The sequence below is a fragment of the Callorhinus ursinus genome, unplaced genomic scaffold (genome assembly GCF_003265705.2).
Source record: "Callorhinus ursinus isolate GAN/ISIS: 27379988/994484 unplaced genomic scaffold, GSC_fseal_2.0 scaffold48, whole genome shotgun sequence".
NCBI classification, from domain to species: Eukaryota; Metazoa; Chordata; class Mammalia; order Carnivora; family Otariidae; genus Callorhinus; species Callorhinus ursinus.
In genome coordinates this window covers 6,902,530-6,923,662 of record NW_027397110.1, presented here as the reverse complement: position 1 = coordinate 6,923,662, position 21,133 = coordinate 6,902,530, and the positions used below count along the sequence as shown (strand labels likewise).

The window sequence follows — 21,133 nt, the reverse complement described above, 5'->3', positions numbered from 1 at the left end:
GGGGCCGGGGGCGGGGACGCACTCTTGCGCATGTGCCTACCGTCCCGACGGGCGGCGAGGGGCGGGGTTTCGCGGTAGGGGGCGGGGCTTTCGCGGACGGGGTTGGCTTAGTTCGGGACAGTTGCGGAAAGGGGGTGGTGGAAGTGGGCGTGTCAACTTGAGGAGGAATGTGCGCACTATGCGTGATGACGTAAGAGACGTTGATTGGGAGCGAGAACTGGAGCCCGTGCGTGCGCGGCGCCCCGCCTTCTGTCCAAATTGGTCTCATCCTTGTGCTTAAGGTATGGAAGTTGGGGCAGTTCGCTGTGTCCCTTGCTTTCCGGCCGGGGCTGGCCTCGACCTGCTTCGTTCACTTAGTCTTGAGCGTCCCTCTAACCTCCCCGCGGGGCAGAGTCAGCACGAAGTGTGCAGACCCGCGGGGTAGAGAGTTTCTGGTCCCTTCCCCTCCGTGCGAGGCGGCACCTGGCCTTGAGGCCCGCCTGCAGTGAGACCCCCCGCTGGGCATGGCTGGCGGAGGAGTTGGGGGAGATTTGGGAGCGGGATGAGGTCCGCTAGAGGATCGAGTACTCTGGAGCAGGAATCCCGTAGGTTCAGATGGTGCCGGAGGCCAGACGGGACCTCCAGGTTGGGCTGCCCCAGCACCCCAGTCAGAGGGCCACCACCAGCCCTGAAGCGGCCCTAAGGGATAGACGAGGTGAGGCTGCTGCTGGAATGATGCCCATGACCATATACTAGTGCGTCTCAATTGCTGAGAGCTCTGGAGGCAGCAGGATCCAGCATCCACATTCCTCATCAGTAACCTCGAGACTTAAGATCTCAGAGGAGCTTAGGAGTCGATATTTTTTAGGTTTAAATTTGCTTCTTACTGATCCTAACTTTCTTTCACCTGGTGAGCAGTAAACAATATGTCAGGTTGGGAGTCTTATTACAAAAACGAGGGCGATGAAGAAGAAGAACAAGAAGAGGGCCTTGAAGCAGGTGGTAAGTGTCTTTAATGTGTGCACTGTTCTGTGTGTAAGAAAGACTTTCCCGACTGTCTCTGCTGTGTAATGGCCTACCCTTCTCTCCCTAGAGATTCTCAAATGCTTTTTTCCATTTGAGCTTTGCAGAGCTACCCAAGGCTCTTTTATTCAGGTCCTACTCTAGTCTATGGGACATTCCTAGTCTTAAACTTTCACTGTTACTGGTAGGTTGACATCTATTGAGCTCCAGTAAATGACCCTGAGCATTGGTATCCTTTGTCACCTTAGGTGGCTCAGGTAAGACCCTTCCTCACCCAGGAGAGTTGTTTTGTAGGACCTCAGTATAAAATTGTAGGACCTCAGTATAAAAATGCCTTCACCCTACAGAAACTGTAGCAACCAAAGCGAAAACATGAGGAGCACAGTTACAAGACTCATTCTATCACCATGGAGGCGGGGGCGGGAACGCACTTTCAATGTTTGGAGTGTATGTTCAGGCAAGGTAGTAACACAATAAAGGAAGAGAAATAAGGGGTACATGTAATCTACATACTGATGAATGTAAGTCCTGGGTAAGAAAATTTTAAAGTGTTTTTACTAAAAGTGAGAAACGTAGGAAATATATAACATAAAAAAAGAGAAAATTTACTGTGATCTATGTAACCTACCATCCTAACGCTACCTGCCGCATTTTGCATATTTCCTTTATCGAAGGAAATTTCCTTCATCTTTCATTCTGATATTTCTTAACTATTTCTTTGGATCTGATTTTTTGTAGTTAATCATAATGAATACATTTTTTCATTTTAATTTGCACGAGTCTTTTTCCAAAAAGAATTTTAAACATATATACATAATTTTGTGTTCTGCCTTTTTTCCTTAATGTGTTATATATTTTCCCATGTAACTACATATATATTGTCTTTATAACTCATTTTAAAGGTACCATAATTTATTCAGTCTGCCTCCCATTGGACATTTTAGTTATTTTCAGTTTCTTACTTTAATGAACAACATTGTGGAAAATTTTGTATAGGGGGTTTTCCATATCTTATGTTCTTTAGATTGCTAAAGAATTCACTGAATTCACTGGGATGCTAAAGAATTCATTGGGTCAAGATAGAATTTTTGATTAGGACTCTTGACCCATAATTGACATATTGCTTTACAGATGGGTAATTACATTTATTGTATTAGAAAGCAACAGTATGAAAAAAGGAGACAACCAGACATTTTATGTGTTTCTTTTTTATTTTTATTTTTTTAAGATTTTATTTATTTATTTGACAGAGAGAGACACAGTGAGAGAGGGAACAGAAGCAGGGGGAATGGAAGAGGGAGAAGCAGCTTTTGGCTTCCAGGAGCCTGATGTGGGGCTCAATCCCGGGACCCTGGGATCATGACCTGAGCCCAAGGCAGACGCTTAACGACTGAGCCACCCAGGCGCCCCTGTGTGTTTCTTTTTTAAAGATTTTATTTATTTATTTGAGCGAGAACAAGAGAGAGAGAGCGCGCGTGTGCATGTACATGGGGGGGAGGGCAGAGGGGGAGGGAGAAGCTTGACACAGGGCTTGATCCCATGACCCTGAGATCATGACCTGAGTTGAAGGCAGATGTAACTGAGCCACCCAGGAGCCCCCATTTTATGTGTTTTTATACAAAACTCAGCATTGCCTATGATGAGGAAAAAAGAACACCTGAATCTGATGAAGCCTCTCTAAGTCCTCAGTAGGAAAGACAGAGGATTATGTCAATTTACACCAAAAGAATACAATCAGCAAAATCCAGGAAAACTATATACCATAACATTCTGGTTCTTCAACAAATAAGTTATAAGACACAGAGACAGAGGGGGTATCTATAGATTAAGAGGCATCAAAAACTAATTATTTTTTCTAAGTAGGCTCCATGCCCAACCTGGAGCCCAACTTGGGGTTTGAACTCATGACCCTGAGATCAAGACCTGAGCTGAGATCAAGTCAGACGCTTAACTGAGTCACCCAGGCGCCCCCAAAAACATTTTTTTAAGTCAAAACTAGTGTTTAGTAAATGTTCACTTGAATGATAAAACTAAAAAGAAATAAGGAAGTGATTATTAAAAGTCAGGATATTGGTTACTCTTGGGAGGAGGGTGGGCATTGTAATGGGCTTTTTTCTGTTTGTTTTATATGAATAATAAGCATGATAAATATGAACACAAGGGCAAACATTTTCTTCTATTTTTTTTCCCCATAGGAGAATATACATATTCGGGAAGAGATAGTTTGATTTTTTTGGTTGATGGTTCTAGGGCCATGTTTGAATCTCAGGGTGAAGTTGAACTGACTCCTTTTGACATGAGCATCCAGGTAAGACTACCTTCTATTTAATTAAAAAAAAAAAAGGAGAGAAAGAAAAAAGTATTAACACCACTCTAAAAACTATGGACTCTTTGAAAAACTTGTTTGTGAATGATCAATGTTGGTTGGCCTCCTAGGATGGCTACCTGTATTCTGAGCTAAAAAGTAGCAGTGTTGGAGAACAGGCCCATTTTATTCTGTGTTTGAACTTCAGACCCTAGGAATACATTGCTCCCAATTTCTGCGTTAGCCCGAGTAGTATGGAAGGGCTCCTCCTTCCATAGAGATGTGTGTATGAAGGAAGAAAGGAAATTCCAGGAGTTATGGTGTCAAAATGAGTCCTCTTGCAATTGGTATTTAGAAGTTGAGTATTACCCGTGGTTGAAGAAAGGTTACAACAAAAACCTCATTTAAAACTGGGCATAGGATTTGAATGTACATTTCTCTAGAGATCTACAGATGGCCAAGAAGTCCACAAAAGGATGTACAACATCTTTATAGTCATTACAGAAAAGCAAATCAAAACCACAGTGAGGTATCACAACCCACTGGCGTGGCTATATTTTAGAGGGGAAAAAAAAGGATACTAAGAAGCATTGGCAATGATGCAGAGAAATTGGAAACCTACATTGCTGTTGGGAATGTGAGGTGGATTGGCTACTGTGGGAAACAGGGTGGCAGTTCCTCAAAGAGTTAAACATAGAATTCCCATATGACCCAGCAATTCCTCTCCCAGCTAAATACCCCATAGAATAAAAAACAGGGACTCAAGACCTGATTCTGTCACTTACAAACTATATGCTGTCAGAAGAGTTGCTGAACCTTTTGGTATCTATTTCCTCATCTGTATAATGGAGAGAATAATAGTACCTGCCACATCAAGGAGTAAATATTTTGTTTTGTTTTTTTTTTAAGATTGATTTATTTAAGGGGCGCCTGGGTGGCTCAGTTGTTAAGCATCTGTCTTTGGCTCAGGTCATGATTTCAGGGTCCTGGGATCGAGCCCCGCGTCGGGCTCCCTGCTCCGCGGGAAGCCTGCTTCTTCCTTTCCCACTCCCACTGCTTGTGTTTCCTCTCTCTCTGTGTCTCTCTCTGTCAAATAAATAAATAAAATCTTAAAAAAAAAAAGGATTTATTTAAGAGGGAGAGTGTGAACAGGGGGAGGGGCAGAGAGGGGTAGAGAATCTCAAGCAGACTCCCCACTGAGCGAGGAGCCCAATGTGGAGTTTGATTTCACAACTCTGCAATCACGACCTGAGCCAAAACCAAGAGTCCGACGCTCAACCAACTGCGCCACCCAGGCACCCCAATATTTTGTTTTTTAAATTGAGGTATAGTTTACATAAAATGAACCATTTCAAGGTGACAATTCAAAGGTTTTAGTCATTCATAATGTTGTGTACACCACCTCTATCTCATTCCTGAACATTCTGAACAGATAAACAAAATGTATATACATGCAGTGGAATATTTCTCAGCCGTAAAAAGGAATGACGTATTGATACCACAAGGTGAATGAACCCTGAAAACATTATGTTAAGTGAAAGAAGCCAGACAGAAGGTCACATGTTTTTTGATTACGTTTAAATGAAATAAAGAATGCATAATCCATGGAGAATGTAAGTTCGTGGTTACCAGGAGTGGGGATGGGGACAGAAGAATGGGGGGAGCAGCTGCTTAATGGTAAGAGTGGTGTTTGCTTTTGGGGTGATGAAATTGTTTTGGAACTAGATAGTGGTAGTGGTTGCCCAGCATTGTGAATGTATTAAATACCACTGAATTATTCATTTTAAAATGGTTAATTTGGAGGCTCCTGGCTGGCTCAGTCAGTAGAGCATGAGACCCTTGATTTTGGGGTTGTGAGTTCAAGTCTTACACTGGGTATGGAGCCTACTTAAAAATAAAATAAAAATGGTTAATTTTGTTATGTGAAGTACACCTCCAGAAGATTACCATTTCTTTATAGAGAGGAATTATAAATTATGAAGACATCATATATATTATGTTTTATATTTTTAGAGTTTGGAACCAAACAGAAGCTTCTGATGTTCTGATATGTATATAAACAGTTCTTTTTTTTTTTTTTTAAAGATTTTATTTATTTATTTGAGAGACAGAGAGAATGAGAGAGAGAAAGCACATGAGAGGGGGGGAGGGTCAGAGGGAGAAGCAGACTCCCCGCTGCGCAGGGAGCCCGATGCGGGACTCGATCCCGGGACTCCAGGACCATGACCTGAGCCGAAGGCAGTCGCTTAACCAACTGAGCCACCCAGGCGCCCTGTATATAAACAGTTCTTGTAGTTGGCAAATCAGAATATCTTGCATCTAGAAAAAGAATTAGTGAGAATAGGCCTTAACTTTATTTTATTTATTTATTTATTTATTTTTAAAGATTTTATTTATTTATTTGACGGAGAGAGAGACAGCGAGAGAGGGAACACAAGCAGGGGGAGTGGTAGAGGGAGAAGCGGGCTCTCTGCCAAGCAGGGAGCCTGATGCGGGGCTCGATCCCAGGACCCTGGAATTATGATCTGAGCTGAAGGCAGATGCTTAATGACTGAGCCACCCAGGCGCCCCAGCCCATAACTTTAAAGCAGTGGTTTTCAGAATCATCTGTAGGACTTGTTAGCACAGATACAGAGCCTTACCCCAGAATCAGAATTTTTTTCAGTTAAGCCCAAATATGCAAAGAAATAGATGGATTATTAACATTTTCAGGACGTATAGAATGCCTAAGGGAATGAGCTGCTCTAAGGACAACTTATTCAATAGGCTCTGCACCCAGTGTGGGGCTCAGACTCCCAAGCCTAGGTCTAGAGCTGGCACCAAGAATTTGCATTTCCAGCAAGTTTCCAGGTGATGCTGATGTTGCTAGTTTGGAGATCCCTTTTTGAGGATCATTGCTTTAACCTTTTTCAGATGGTGACCTTCTTTGAGGATGTGGCGAAAGCTATGTGCCCTGTCTCCAAAAAGATACACTCACACTTCCACATGTAATTTCAGAGGGTTCTTAGAACCTTCGATGCCTAAAGAACCCAGAAGAAAATGTAGTATTATGTAGCAACTAAGTGAGACATTCACAGATGAGTATAACGTATTTGATAAGCAATGAAAAAACATTTTCTCAAAAAAAAATTTTTTTTTTGTAGTTTTAATTCTTAGAACCTAAAAGAAGCCCTCACCAAATTGCTGTAAATGTTTAGAGACTACTCAAAGTAGATTAAAACTTGGGATGAGGGGCGCCTGGGTGGCTCAGTCTTTGAGCGTCTGCCTTTGGCCCGGGGCATCATACCCAGCCTCGCATCAGGCTCCCTGCTCAGCAGGAAGCCTGCTTCTCCCTTTCCCACTCCGCCTGCTTGTGTTCCTGCTCTCACTATCTCTCTCTCTGTCAAAAAAAGAAAAAGTTGTGGGAATGAAAAGTACAGCAGAAGGAATATAGTCAATGGTATGGTAATAGCTTTATATGGTGACAGATGGGAGCTACACATGTGGCAAGCACAGCATAATGCATAGACCTGTTAGATCACTGTGTTGTACACCTGACACTAAGGTAACATTGTGTTACAGCTACAATAAAGAAAAAGGGTAGATTAAAATATTTGTAGAAATAACTACTTGCCATGCAGATTATTGTCGATGAGTAGACATACTTGAAGTTCTGCCTTTAAGGAGAGAATTCCTGTTGAGGGAGGCTGGGTAGAGTCTCATACCTGACATGGGGACAGGGTGGGACGTGTCACCATGGTTGCATTATTTCTCAGCTTTGCAAATTTAGAAACTGGATGTTGTCAGTGCCCTCCAGAATTAAGTAGGTCACAGGACTGAGCAGCTCTTCTGACACACTGATTTACCAGATGCTAACATTAGTTTAAATGGGTAGACAGGACTTTCCTGGAATACTGGCATCATTAATTGTGTAATTAAGCAAATTTTATTCTAAAAGATGCTGTTAGCAGTTGTGGACTTATTGTCGGGTCACCTCTACTTATTGTTAGCTCAAACCTTTCACGTATGTAATTATTTTACATATGTTCATTCTGTTTCTTGGTCTCAAGCTGCTTGAGGGCAGATCAAGTGGCCTCTACAAACTCAGTCAGTTAAGTAAATGACATCAGTGGGACTCATATCCAGGTTTTCTGATTCCAGTACTGGGCTGTTTTTCCCTCCTATAGCAGAATTTCCTCCCTGACTAATACGTGTTTTTAATTCTCTGTTTTCTTATGGTAGGAACTACTTATACTTCTATTATATACTTAACACACTCTGCCTTTTGTTATAGCATAATATATATGCCTGTCCCTCTCACTGATTCATGACTTTCCTGAAGGTAGGGGTCATGCCTTAATCTAATGCCATGTACAGATTCAGCAAATATATTAAGCACCTGCTATGTGCCAGGCACTTATGGAGTTTAAATTTAATGCCAAGTTAAATATTAATTGAATTTTTATTTTGATTTTGTCAGTGTATCCAGAGTGTGTATACCAATAAGATCATAAGCAGTGCTCAAGATCTCTTGGCAGTGGTGTTCTATGGTACTGAGAAGGATAAAAATTCAGTGAATTTCAAAAATATTTACGTCTTACAGGAGTTGGATAATCCAGGTCAGTAGAGGTGTAAGATCAGCTTTTCCCTTACATTGGAAGGTCACTACCCTGAACAAAGAAGGATGTGGAGAAGGAAATAGATGAAATCTTGACTAAGAGTATGCTTTCCTGCACAAGAGGGTTCTTCCTGGGATGTGGACTTTATGGGTTAAACACTTCTGGGGTGAGAACGGGACCTCGGCTCTTCTGTTAGCCTTATAAATGCGGCACTGACTCTGTTCTGATTTTTCTGCCTGTTTGACTTTCCTGTCTCTGATCAGGTGCTAAACGAGTGCTTGAGCTTGACCAGTTTAAAGGGGAGCAGGGGAAAAAACATTTCCAAGACCTAATTGGCCATGGATCTGACTACTCACTAAGTGAAGTGCTATGGGTCTGTGCCAACCTCTTTAGCGATGTCCAGGTCAAGATGAGCCATAAGAGGATCATGCTGTTCACCAATGAAGATGACCCCCATGGCAATGACAGTGCCAAAGCCAGCCGGGCCAGGACCAAAGCTGGGGATCTTCGTGACACAGGTTGGCATTTTCCCTGTTCTTTTAAATTGGCACTTAATCTTACTGCTGCCAATTTAAGATTACAACTTAATCTTTATAGTTGATGTCAAACATTTGTTTTTCTCCCCTGAGTGTGAAATGAAAGAATAAAATGAAGCCAGGGGGAGACACCTGGGTAATATTCCTATTGAAACTGATGAGGCCATTCACGTTCTCTCTTTTTTAAAAAGATTTATTTGTTTTGGGAAGAGAGAGCGTGCTTGTGTCGGGAGGGGGAGGGGCAAGGGAAAGAATCTCAAGCAGACTGTGCTGAGTGTGGAGCCTGACTCGGGGCTCAGTCTCACGACCCTGAGATCATGACCCGAGCTGAAATCAAGAGTCAGATGTTTAACCAAAGGCCATTCGCTTTCTGAAGGGCTCTAGTAGATCAAGCTTTTCTTGACTTTCCATGCTACCATGCGTGGTGGTGGTTTGAATAAGTTGTCAGGGCACCTGGCTGGCTCAGTCAGTGGAGCATTCAACTTTTGATCTCGGGCTTGGGAGTCTGAGCCCCACATTGGGTGCAGAGCCTATTGAATAAGTTGTCCTTAGAGCAGCTCATTCCCTTAGGCATTCTATACGTCCTGAAAATGTTAATAATCCATCTATTTCTTTGCATATTTGGGCTTAACTGAAAAAAATTCTCGCTTGCTGAAAATCGTTTGTTTTCCTTGCCCCAGGTATCTTCCTGGACTTGATGCACCTGAGGAAACGTGGGGGCTTTGACATATCCTTGTTTTACCAAGATATCATCAGCACAGCCAAGGATGAGGACCTAGGGGTTCACTTCGAGGAATCCAGCAAACTGGAAGACCTGTTGAGGAAGGTTCGTGCCAAGGAGACCAAGAAGCGCGTGCTCTGCAGGTGTGCTCTAAACCCAGGCCGGCCTCCCACAAGTGCCCTACCTGATCGTAAGCACCGAGCTGCTTTGACAAAGCTTCCCTGGCTACTTACCGGCAGTGCCTCACTAAAAACTTGCTTTATTTCAGCCTAGCATATTTGCATATTTGCTTCTCTTACTCTGGCAAGAGCTGGTAGGCTAGCTCTCTCCAGAATAACACGGGTCTCCACTTCATTGGGGTAAACCGTTGTGGCCTACTGCTGTCCTCAGATGCAGTCACTAGTATGTCATCTGCTTGCTCCTCCGTAAATTGTGGATAACAGTAGTACTGTATAGAGCAAAAACTTAGTAAGTGCTAGTTATTGTCGCCGGTGTTGAGTTACTCTGATTTCTTATAAACTTGATACCAACAGGAACCCACTTGTTAAATTACTTTCTCTTAGAGAGTAAGAGAGTCCCAAGGGCTCTCCCGTTTTGCTTTTTAAAGGTCACATCAGGCTTTCATTTTATTTTTTTAAATTTATTTTTATTTTTATTTATTTATTTTTTCAAAGATTTTATTTATTGGGGTGCCTGGGTGGCTCATTCGGTTAAGCGGCTGCCTTCGGCTCTGGTCATGATCCCGGGGTCCTGGGGTCAAGCCCCACGTCCAGCTCACTGCTCAGCGGAGAGCCTGCTTCTCCCTCTCCCTCTGTCTGCCGCTCCCCCTGCTTTGTGCCCTCTCTCTCTTATTTACAAACGTTAGCTGCTAGTGTCATTCTGTGGAAGAGTTGTTATGGGATACTTGAGAGGAATAATAAATTGGAACTGTTTTGAGAACTAATAATGCCTTAGCGTAAAAATGATTAATGGTCCCACCATAATCAAATAATAGAATTATTTTATTTCATGGTTATTGTATGCCAGGCACTGTCCTAAGTTCTTTATTAACATACTAATTTATATCTTTTTTAAGATTCTATTTATTTATTCGAGGGAGATCAAGTGAGCGAGAGAGAGAGAATACCAGCAGGGGGAGCAGCATGCAGAGGGAGAGGGAGAAGCAGGCTCCCTGCTAAGCAGGGGGAGCCCGATGTGGGGCTCGATCCCAGGACCCTGGGATCATGACCTGAGCCGAAGGCAGACGCTTAATGACTGAGCCACCCAGGTGCCCTTTTTTTTTTTTTAAAGAGAGAAAGAGAACATGTGTGCATGTGGCGGGGGAGGGGCAGAGGAAGAGGGAGAGAGAATCTTTTTTTTATTTGTTTGTTTTAGAGAGAGAGGGTTGGGGGGCAGGGAGAGGGAGAGAAGCAGACTGCCTGCTGAGTGCAGAACCCCGTGTGGGGCCTGCTCTCACATCCCCCAACCCTGAGATCATGACCTGAGTTGAAATCAAAAGTTGGACGCTTAACCGACTGAGCTACCCAGGCGCCCCAAAACAATCATTTTTATTACAGTACACTCTTCCTCATTATTTTAGTAGTTAACAGTATATTCTGAAACTAATTTTTGCGGTATAGACCCTGAGATAGTATTATAGCAAACTCTATTATTAAAACTGTTATATTTATATTGGAGAAATTTGGATTATTGGAGAGAATAAAATGAGGCTTGGGTACCACAAAAGAATTTTAGCTAGGAAAGCATAATCTTTCCGTGGTTTTTTGTTTTTCTCTCCCCCAGGTTGAAGCTTAAGCTTAGCAAAGATATCGCACTCACTGTCGGCATGTATAACATGGTCCAGAAGGCCGTCAGACCTCCTCCTGTGAGGCTTTATCGGGAAACCAATGAACCAGTGAAATCCAAGACCCGGACATTTAATGTAAATACGGGCAGTTTGCTTCTGCCTAGCGACACCAAGAGGTCTCAGGTAGGTTTGCGTTCTTACTGAATTTTGTCCCTTTGAAGAGTTAACAGGGAGGGAGACATTGATTTAGCCTAACCAGTTAGATACCTTTCTGTGTGAATCTTTGTCGCTAAGCTCTTAAAACACAAAGCCATTCCTCTTTGGAACTCTGGCATCTAGGTGTTTTGTTTTAAAGATTTTATTTATTTATTTGAGAGACACAGAGAGAGAGAGAGAGAGAGAGAGAGAGAGAGAGAGAGAGCAGGAGCAGGGGGAGGGGCAGAGGGAGAGGGAGAAGCAGACTCCCCGCTGAGCAGGGAGCCCAACAAAGGGCTTGATCCCAGGCCCCTGGGATCATGACCTGAGCCAAAGGCAGACCCTTAACCGACTGAGCCACCCAAGCACCCTGATCATTTTTTTTTTTTTTAAGATTTTATTTTTAAGTAATCTCTATAGGCAACGTAGGGCTTGAATTTACAACCCCGAGATTAAGAGTTGCATGTTTCTCCAGCTGAGCCAGCCAGGTGCCCCAGCATCTAGATTGTTGGTACTTTGACAGCTAGAAAGTTGGAACCAGTGTTTGACTGGTTAGGGCATTCTGCCCTAACAGTCGAATTCCTTGCTTGGGTACAGTAGCAGAAAATGCTTTATAGTTAACTAGGGAGATGAGCTAGGGAAAGTGTGTTAGGTGTGAAGTGCACTTTATTTTAGGGAGAGTTTTTTTTTCCCCAAACCAAATTTTTTCCTGTGCTTTGAAATGATACACATGTGCTTTTCTTAATCTGAAGGACAGACTGAGAATGCAGAACATTATCTTTCTTCATTCTCTCACCTTTGTTCAATCTGTGGAAGGATTGGATATCTAAAATTAAAATCAAATGAGTCATCCTTTTAATTAATGCAAAATGTGGGAGAGAATCTGAGATTTTTTTGCATAAGTTCAGGACCTAGAAGGATCAACTAAGTGACTAAAATTAAATATTATTTTGATTCAACCCATGAGATATATTTTGGAGCACAAATCTCAAGCCAGAGTGTTTCATCCTACTTTCTGAAGGAGAAGACAAGAAATTTCCTCTTCCATTTTGGAAGTAACTAGTTATCCATGTTGGTTTATTCATAGGTGGTAGCTCTTCTGGTCATGGAGTTTCTTCCTTCGAAAAAACTTGAGGGCTCTGTTTTGTTGATTAAACTCAAGTTGGACTCTTGCTAAGTTCTGTTACCCGTCGTCTATCTATGACCACAGTGCAAAATTAAAGTTTGAAAGTGATACTTAATATGCGTGTTTTCTCAGACCTACTGCAGTACCTGACATATGTCCTCTTGATAAATAGGCGTGTTTTGAGCTTCCTTTGTGGGTCAGGGATGATGCTGAGGGTTGGAATAAATGCCTGAAGAGAATGGCCTTCAGCACCAGAGTGGTGGTGGCTGGTGGTTTAAAGCCCAATTCAATTATGTAACCTGGAGCAAGTTACCAACCATCAAGACTCAGTTCACTCATCTGTAAAACAGTTTTTAACATCTATCGCCTAGGCTGGACACAGAAGATAAATTGGATGACGAATATAAGGTGCCTGGCAAGCACTCAGTAAATGTTCATTCCCCATGGTAGGAGGAAGATGCCCTTGGTGAACCCTCTTCCTGTTCCTTAGAAGAAAGCTGATTTTGGGCGCCTGGGTGGCTCAGTTGGTTAAGCGACTGCCTTCGGCTCAGGTCATGATCCTGGAGTCCCAGGATTGAGTCCCACATCGGGCTCCCTGCTCAGCAGGGAGTCTGCTTCTCCCTCTGACCCTCTTCCCTCTCGTGCTCTCTATCTCTCAAATAAATAAAATAAAATCTTTAAAAAAAGAAGAAAGCTGATTTTGACTTGCTAGTGTCAGGTGGCAATCACTTTGCATCTCCATGTAGCCTGTGTACATGGCCCTCGTGTTCCCCTTCCTTTAGAACTATGGGAGTCGTCAGATTGTACTAGAGAAAGAGGAAACAGAAGAGCTGAAACGCTTTGATGAACCAGGTTTGATTCTCATCGGTTTCAAGCCCTTGATGTTGCTGAAGAAGCACCATTACCTGAGGCCCTCCCTGTTCGTGTACCCCGAAGAGTCCCTGGTGAATGGTATGTGGTATAGACTGAGGGTAAATGAATGAGTAACAGAAGGTAGTTCTGCTTGGAACCTGGATAGGATGTACGTGTTAAGGGGGTATTTTGAAAGTTTTTCATGCTCAGACAAGTTTTGGAAATTCAGGACTAAACAAAATTAGAGATTTCTTTAGGACCTATAATAGACTGATACACATTGTGAATATCCAGGAGGGGATATGGAATTAGAATTTTTAAAACTTACTTCCTCTGGAAGTCTTTCTTTGAGGCATCAGGTAGAGAATTAAAAAGAAAAAAAAAACCCAGTTTGTTCCCTAGTGTTGGCAATTAAAGATGCTATGAACTAGGTCATTGTGTTTGTCCAGATCTATATTCCTCTGTGCTATAGCTAATGAACCCCTGGATTTGACCTGGTTGGCTTTTATTAGTAACTGGGGCTTATATCATTAGTCTAAAGATAGTAAAAGTAAACTAATGTTAATAATTCACACTCTGAAATGGAGTGTTTGAGGCATCTGATCTCTCATTGCTTTCCATTCTCTTCCTTTCTGCACCTCTGCTGTCCCCACTTGCCCTTCAGCTCTGGGCTCATCACACCTTACCTAATGAAGTGTCATAAGCCCTTTTAAGAAAATGGAAGAGAAATCGTAAGCTTATAACATGGGCTAAGAGGGAAATGAGGAAGAGATACCTTTAGGTTGCAGACTCCTGGGATGTTTGTTTTCCAGGGAGCTCAACCCTGTTCATTGCTCTCCTCACCAAGTGTCTGGAGAAGGAGGTCATGGCAGTGTGCAGATACACCCCCCGTCGGAACATCCCTCCTTATTTTGTGGCCTTGTTGCCACAGGAAGAGGAGCTAGATGAGCAGAAAATTCAGGTGACTCCCCCAGGTATGTGGAAGAGATCTTTTCAGTGCTTCTGAACCTTGCTCAGACTTTGGAATCCCTCATAGGATCCCAACTCAGACCTGCTGAACCAGAGTCTCCAGGAATGGGATCTGGGAAAGGTGTATTTTTAGGGTTTCACAGGTGGATTTGATGCAGAGCCAGGTAAAGCTGCCAAATATGGTTGTGCAGTGCACAGCATGTGCAACTGTACCAGGCAGCTCTGCAGCCATAATTGAGCATTGGCTGCATAGGGACTATTTGCAGATTACTGACAAAGTTTATGGCTCAACTGCTGGCACCTTTACTAAAAGCCATTGTTAGGCACCTTTGCAATGTTTAACGTTTGGTTTATCCTCTGTGTATACCAAGGCAGTGAGGTATAGCAGAAAGACCATGGGTTTTGAAGTCAGACTTGGCTTATTCTTATGTGTGGGAAAGTTTACTTTCTTTTGTTTCAGGCCCATCTCAGCCACTTGTTACCTGGCCAACTTGGGCAAATAATTTAACCTAGAATTTCTACTTATATTCCTTATCTGCAACGATGAGAATTCTGGAACACCTTACTCTTCAGGTTGTTTCCCATTTGAAACAAGTTAATAAATGTATAAGTGACTAGTACAAAGTTGCCGAGAGATGGTAGGTAGTCTTCTTTCTTCCTTAGCCTTGCTAATAAAAATGAACTTTATAGTTCATTTTTAACCCTGGTGATCAGACGGCTGAGGAATAGCTTTGTATGTCAGTTAGTAAGCTCTTGTCTCTCAGCTCCAAATTCCTATTACTCTCTGTGCTGCTGAGGCTGACACTCTCCAAACCCAGTTTCCTCCTTTGCCAGCCGACTCTCTGTCAGGCTGTGTCAGTAGTTGGTGCTTGAGGGAGACCGTAGGGCAGAGGAGAGCAAAGGGACTTGCTCCTTCCTTTTGCTCAGTGCTGTTGGCTTTGTGAGCAAGGGCCCTTCACCTTGCAGCAGCCGTTGGTTCCAGTCTAGATTTTCGAGTCTCTTAGAACCTGGAACAAGAGCGGCCGGATAACCCTTCCTCTTTCCTTTGAGCGTGGGGTGGGGATGGGGGAGCCGAGGGGAGAGGCTGAAGCTCAGAGGGCCCCATGGAGCTGGGACTCAGCCCTTCCGGGGGCGGGGGGTGCTGCCCAGCTGGCTCTGGGTGAGTCAAGAAAGCTGGAGGCTGGAACCAACCGTTCCAGGTAGGTGAAGGGCCCTGACAGAGAACCACGGCTGGGGCAAGGCCGGCAGGGACGGGAGGGCCCGGGAAACAGTACTCCTGCCTCCCTGTCCGCTCTGCAGGCCCCAGAGGGAGGTGCTCAGGCGGATGCTCACAGGAATCAGCTGCTGAAGGAGAAGCAGGGCTGGCAGGGTCCCAGCCCCAGCATCACAGGTCCTGGAAGGGTGAATCTGGAGTCGAGAGGCAAATGGCAACTCGGTGACTGAAACCTTTTGTGAAGTCAGATCTCAGAAAACTTTATCTCCCTTCTTCAGGCTTCCAGCTTGTCTTCTTACCCTACGCTGATGATAAACGGAAGGTGCCCTTTACCGAAAAAGTCGTGGCGAACCCAGAGCAGATAGAGAAGATGAAGGCTGTCGTTCAGAAGCTCCGTTTCAACTACAGGTGAGTAGTGGGTCCGTTGCAGGCTTTCTTCTGGAACTGTCTCCTGAGGTGAGAGGATTCTTTTCCTCCCAGCTGCTGCTGAGCGTGGGGAGAAAGAGTGTTCGGGTTCTTTCTCTCCCCATGTCCCAACCTCTGTCCTTCGTCTCCTCTGCGTCTCTCTCTGCCCACTGCTTCTCGTGACAGACAGATGGTCAGGTGTTTGCTTCTAAATTAGCTTTTGGATTTCAATTCAATTTCAATAAATTGAAAATTGGCGAGAGAAAACTTGACTCAAGAGACAGGATTCCCCGCTGTTTGATTCGGGCTGTTTTCCTCAGCCGACCCCGGGCCTATGCCGCCTCAGTCGGGTTTATTTAATAATTTTATTCATTTATTTTTTAAGTGTTCCATCGTTTCAGTGTATTTATGCTATTATGATTGTTTTACTAGAAGTGACAGCTTCGAGAACCCAGTGCTGCAGCAACACTTCAGGAACCTGGAGGCGCTGGCTTTGGATTTCATGGAGCCCGAGCAAGCGGTGGATCTGACACGTAAGAAGGCTGTGGCGAAGCTCAGTGGTTCTTTCCACGGGAGCTTTTCGTAACAACCCCACTCTGGACCAGAAAGGTGGATGCATTTCCTAGCACCCTCTAAAAACAACCTCCTTGTTCCAGCCATGTCTGAGAGATTTTCTAGTCCAGCGTAGACCGCCTCGGAGCAGATTTGGCTGGTTCTGTCGTGAGGAGAGGAAAGTGCCAGGCTTCCGAGACCTGCCTTTGAACGAGGAGGCCACCTCATGACTACATGTTGGTAAAAGTGAAAAATAATAATAATAATCTGTAACATTTATTGAGCGCTCACTGTGTGCCAGGCACTATTGTCCTGTATGTTGTTGACTCATTTAATTCTCGTAACTACGAGGTAGGTGCTGCCATTGGCCTTGTTTTCTAGAGAAGGGAGTGAGTGATGTGCCGAGGCACGAAGTGGTGAGCGGTGGATCTAGGTTTAGAATCCAGGGAGTCTGGCCCGGAGCCCTTGCTCGGCACCACGGTGCAGACTGCGTGCTCTACCTGAGAAGGTCCACCTCGTTACCCAGCATCAGGGAGATGGGCCTGGCCTCCTCGGTCGAGCTCTGAGCTCGCTACCTGTCCCTTTCTTGATTGTGATTCTCTTACATATTTCACGAGAGTTTAGTGATGTCAGTAAACACCCAGCAGGAAACAGATGGGACTTAATGAAGGCTCTTGACAGAGGTTGAAAAGATCCGAACAATTAGTGGGGCCTGCTTAGCTCCGCAGTTATTAATGATCTCTCTTAGGCTGGACCAAGCAGCCCCGCACGAGTGCTGTAAGCGCCAGTACACCTGTGCTGTGGTGTGACCGTTAGCGGATCCGGTGGGAGGGCAGGGCTAGGGTGACGCGGCCCGTCGTTCTTGGTGGCCTTTAGCGAATCAGGAAGTAAGTGGCTTGGTCTCCAGCAAGGTGGTGAAGGACTCGGGCTTCGGAAACAGCTGATACAGATTTAAATCCCCGCTCTGCCACATACTAACTTGATTAGCCTTGGGATCTCATTAATCTCCCTGAAACTCAGTTTCTTTCTTTCTTTTTTTTTTTTTTAAGATTTTATTTATTTGTTTGAAGGACAGAGAGAAAGAGAGAGAGAGCATGAGCAGGGGGAGGGGGAGAGGCAGAGTCCCCGCTGAGCAGGGAGCCTGATGCGGGGCTCGAGCCCAGGACCCAGGGATCATGACCTGAGCCGAAGGCAGACGCTTCACTGACTGAGCCACCCAGGCGTCCCTGAAACTCAGTTTCTTTATGGGTAAAATGGGGACAGTGAGTCTTCTTACAAGGGATTAACCACATCTCGGTCCTGATGCTCAGGAAGTGGTGGTTCCCCGTTATTCCGCAGCGTCCTCTCTGTTCCTTGCCATGGCCTTGGCCTCTTGCATCCTGGCACCTGTCCTGTAATTTCACTGCAAGTCATGTTTTCTCTTCCTGCGTCTATTTTCAAAACACTTTCGGCTGCTGTGATGTTCCCTCTAACTCCTCAGCCCCTCTGCTCTCCCTTTACGTTGGTTATCTTGTCTGCTCCTATGGCCTCCAGCGTCCCCTCATGTCCGTAACTCCTGAGCCTGTGTCCCCAGCCCTGTCCGTTCTGCTCGGCTCTGGCCGGAAACGCAGCTACCCTGCCCGGTGGGCCATCTGCTGCGCCACCCGGCTCTCCTACCGCTCAGACATCGGACAGCTTTGACTCTTTGCCCTTTCATGTTCTTCACTCAGCTCTACTCCGATGTGTCTCTGCTTCCCTCCGACACAGTGATAATGGCTTTCTCTTCATAAATCACTTACTGAAGACTCATGATCACTGTCTTGGTTTTTCTCCTGGGTCCACAGCAGCCCAGGACTCCGTTGCTGAGCCTGCTTCCTTTTTTTCCTCCGCCAAACATGGGAGCGCTCTAGGTGACCTTGGGCCCCATCTTTTTCTGTCACTTCACTTGTCCCTCGGTGGCCTCGCAGGCTACCCCAGTGGTTCCGAGTGTCCTCCCCAGACCAGCAGCACTGGCATCACCAGGAAACTTGTCAGAAATGCCAGTTTTGAGCCCTTTCCCAAGCTGACTAATTCTGAAACTCAGGTTGGGACCCAGCAATCTGTGTTTTACAAGCCTTCCAGGTGATTTTGAGACATGCCCCTACCTCTAGCACACTGGTTCTCACCTTCGGCCTACAACAGAATTGTCTGGGGGACTTAAAAAAAATCTGGCTGTTTAGGCCTCACCCGCAGACCAGTTAAATCGGAATCTCTGGGGGAAGGGTTTGGGCATCAGTGTCTTTTAAAAGTCCTAGCTGGTTCCCACGTGGAGAACCAGAGTTCTTGCATACGCTCATGTAGTCTGGGACGGGGGGCTTCCGACTTGGCCGGAGCCCAGTTTGGCTGTGACATTGTGCCAGGAGCTCCCCTCAGTACTTTGCAAACGTGGCCACGTGAGGAGATGATGAGACTCATCTCATGCCTGTCCTTGATGTGACACAGCTCACGTCACAAGCTCTACAAACCGTAGACAATGGTAAGGTAACACAAGTACTGTCTTTCCCCCAGAGATACCTTGTTCCTATTGTATTGGTCCTGGCGAATATTCCTGGCCTCCCATCCAGCCACCACCTCCCCACTGGCTGCCCCGACACCTCACATTCCGTCTGTACGTCCGTCAGTTCTGTCACTTCTTGGGTTTATGGGCCCTTCTCCCCGCCTGCTGCCTCACCACCCTTCAGTCCATACTCCACACATAGCTCCAGGGGATCTTTCTAAAATGCAAATGGGGTCCTACCCCCCGCCCCGCTCATAGCCCTTCAGTTTCCCCACTGTTCTCAGGATAATGTCTGAGTCCCGCGCGGGCGTTCAAGTCTTCCATGACCTCGCCGTGACTGCCTGGAATTCCAGCCTCCTTGCTGGTCCTGCCCTCCTGACCTACCTTCAAGCTGCATGTCACCTGCCCTTTCTTACTCCTGTGCCTTCTCCTGCTTGGAATAGTATCTGCCCGAGGAAGAGTGCTCAGCTTCCCAGACCCGGCTGCAGAAAGTCTTTGCCGACCCCTCTCGCGTTCCCAGTGTGCCTTGTTCAGTCCCTTCATGGCATTGCCACCTACTGCATTTATGTTTTCACCACCTCCTTAACCCTGACTAGACTGTAAGCCCACTGGGGGCACAGACTCTGGTCTGAAACCCCAGAATCTAGCCCAGTTTGTAACTCTATCACTCCCAGCTCTTTGGTCTCGGGCAAGTCATCTAACCTTTTGGCTTTCCTCTGTAAAACAGGGAGACAAATTTACCTACCCTCTAGAGGATTACATTAAAAAATAAGTTTAGGGCGCCTGGGTGGCTCAGTCGGTTAAGCGGCTGCCTTCGGCTCGGGTCATGATCCTGGAGTCCCGGGATCGAGTCCCGCATCGGGCTCCCTGCTCAGCGGGGAGTCTGCTTCTCCCTCTGACCCTCCCCCCTCTCATGTGCTCTCTCTCTCATTTTCTGTCTCTCAAATAAATAAATAACATCTTTAAAAAAAAATAAGTGTAAAGCATTTAGAAGGGTGCCTGGCTGTAGTAAGTGCTCATTAAATGTGATTGTTAGAAGGTACTTGATCAATATTAGAGAGGCATTCATGGCCAGGTCATTTGCCTCCTCCTGGACCCTCCTGTGACTTCCCCCTAACCCCGGCAGTTAGGTGCTTTCTCCTCTGGTCCCCGTAGACTTGGAACAGGACAGGAAGCCAGGACTCGTGACTCACCCGGCCACTCTTCCTGTGTTTTGATTTTCTAGTGCCTAAAATTGAAGCAATAGATAAAAGACTGGGCTCCCTGGTGAATGAGTTTAAGGAGCTTGTCTACCCACCAGATTATAATCCTGAAGGAAAAGTTCCCAGGCAGAAACAAGGTGAGGAACTGGGTTATTTTTTAAGGTTGACTTTATGGTCCTATCACAGAGGATCATGTCCCTTCAGAAATTTCTAGACAAACCTACAAACATACATGTTTCAGCACAAATGGACTTTGTGTATTCACTTTGTTTTCTAGTTTATTTTGTTACTTAGCTACATATATTGAAGAGTTATGTCCATACAAAGCTACTGTATTTAAACAACAAGGCTCCAGAGTACTTCACTGGATAGATGTAAACAGTTTGTTCAACCAGACCTTTCTTGATGGGTACGCTGCAGTGAACATGAACCACTGTTGCGTTCTTGTGTGAGTGGATCCATAGTTTATCTAGGATAAATTCCTAGCAGTGGTATTGATGGGTCAAGGTGTCGACATTTAAAATTCTGATCAGAATTGCCAGTTGGGGGCACCTGGGTGGCTCAGTTGGTTAAGCGACTGCCTTCGGCTCGGGTCATGATCCTGGAGTCCCCAGATCGAGTCCCACATCGGGCTCCCTGCTCAGTGGGGAGTCTGCTTCTCCCTCTGACCCTCCCCTGTCTCATGCTCTCTCTCTCAAATAAATAAAATCTTTAAAAAAAAAAAAAAAGAATTGCCAGTTGGCCTCTGAAAAAGTGATACAATTTATATCCTATTCAAGAAAGAGTGGGTGTATTTCCCTACATTCTCACCGGTACTGGACTTGATATACTATTTCCTTTTTTCACTAAGAATAATAGAGGGAGGGGTGCCTGGGTGGCTCAGTCGTTAAGCATCTGCCTTCGGCTCAGGTCATGATCGCAGGGTCCTGGGATCGAGCCCCGCATCGGGCTCCCTGCTCAGCAGGAAGCCTGCTTCTCCCTCTCCCACTCCCCCTGCTTGTGTCCCCTCTCTCACTGTGTCTCTTTCTGTCAAATAAATAAATAAAATTCTTTAAAAAAAAAAAAAAAGACTTTTTTATCTGAGAGAGAGAAACACAGCGAGAGAGGGAACACAAGCAGGGGGAGCGGGAGAGGGAGAAGCAGGCTTCCTGCTGAG

At 45.2% G+C, this 21,133-nt stretch overlaps 1 protein-coding gene across 2 annotated transcripts in view; it reads left to right on the top strand.

The window, feature by feature from the left end:
- Nucleotides 1–120: 120 nt before the first annotated feature.
- XRCC6 (X-ray repair cross complementing 6) overlaps nucleotides 121–21,133 on the top strand; it is a 25,691-nt gene continuing 4,678 nt past the window's right edge. The window contains exons 1-12 of one of the 2 annotated variants that reach the window (XM_025881704.2): nucleotides 121–281; nucleotides 898–981; nucleotides 3,198–3,310; nucleotides 7,767–7,905; nucleotides 8,169–8,423; nucleotides 9,122–9,305; nucleotides 10,945–11,131; nucleotides 13,052–13,220; nucleotides 13,934–14,095; nucleotides 15,582–15,711; nucleotides 16,141–16,241; nucleotides 20,001–20,114. In XM_025881704.2, the coding sequence (XP_025737489.1) occupies nucleotides 906–981; nucleotides 3,198–3,310; nucleotides 7,767–7,905; nucleotides 8,169–8,423; nucleotides 9,122–9,305; nucleotides 10,945–11,131; nucleotides 13,052–13,220; nucleotides 13,934–14,095; nucleotides 15,582–15,711; nucleotides 16,141–16,241; nucleotides 20,001–20,114 (1,630 nt within the window). In that variant the 5' untranslated portion in view covers nucleotides 121–281; nucleotides 898–905. The remainder of the gene's footprint in view (nucleotides 282–897; nucleotides 982–3,197; nucleotides 3,311–7,766; nucleotides 7,906–8,168; nucleotides 8,424–9,121; nucleotides 9,306–10,944; nucleotides 11,132–13,051; nucleotides 13,221–13,933; nucleotides 14,096–15,581; nucleotides 15,712–16,140; nucleotides 16,242–20,000; nucleotides 20,115–21,133) is intronic. The other variant, XM_073882707.1, reaches the window with a different exon arrangement.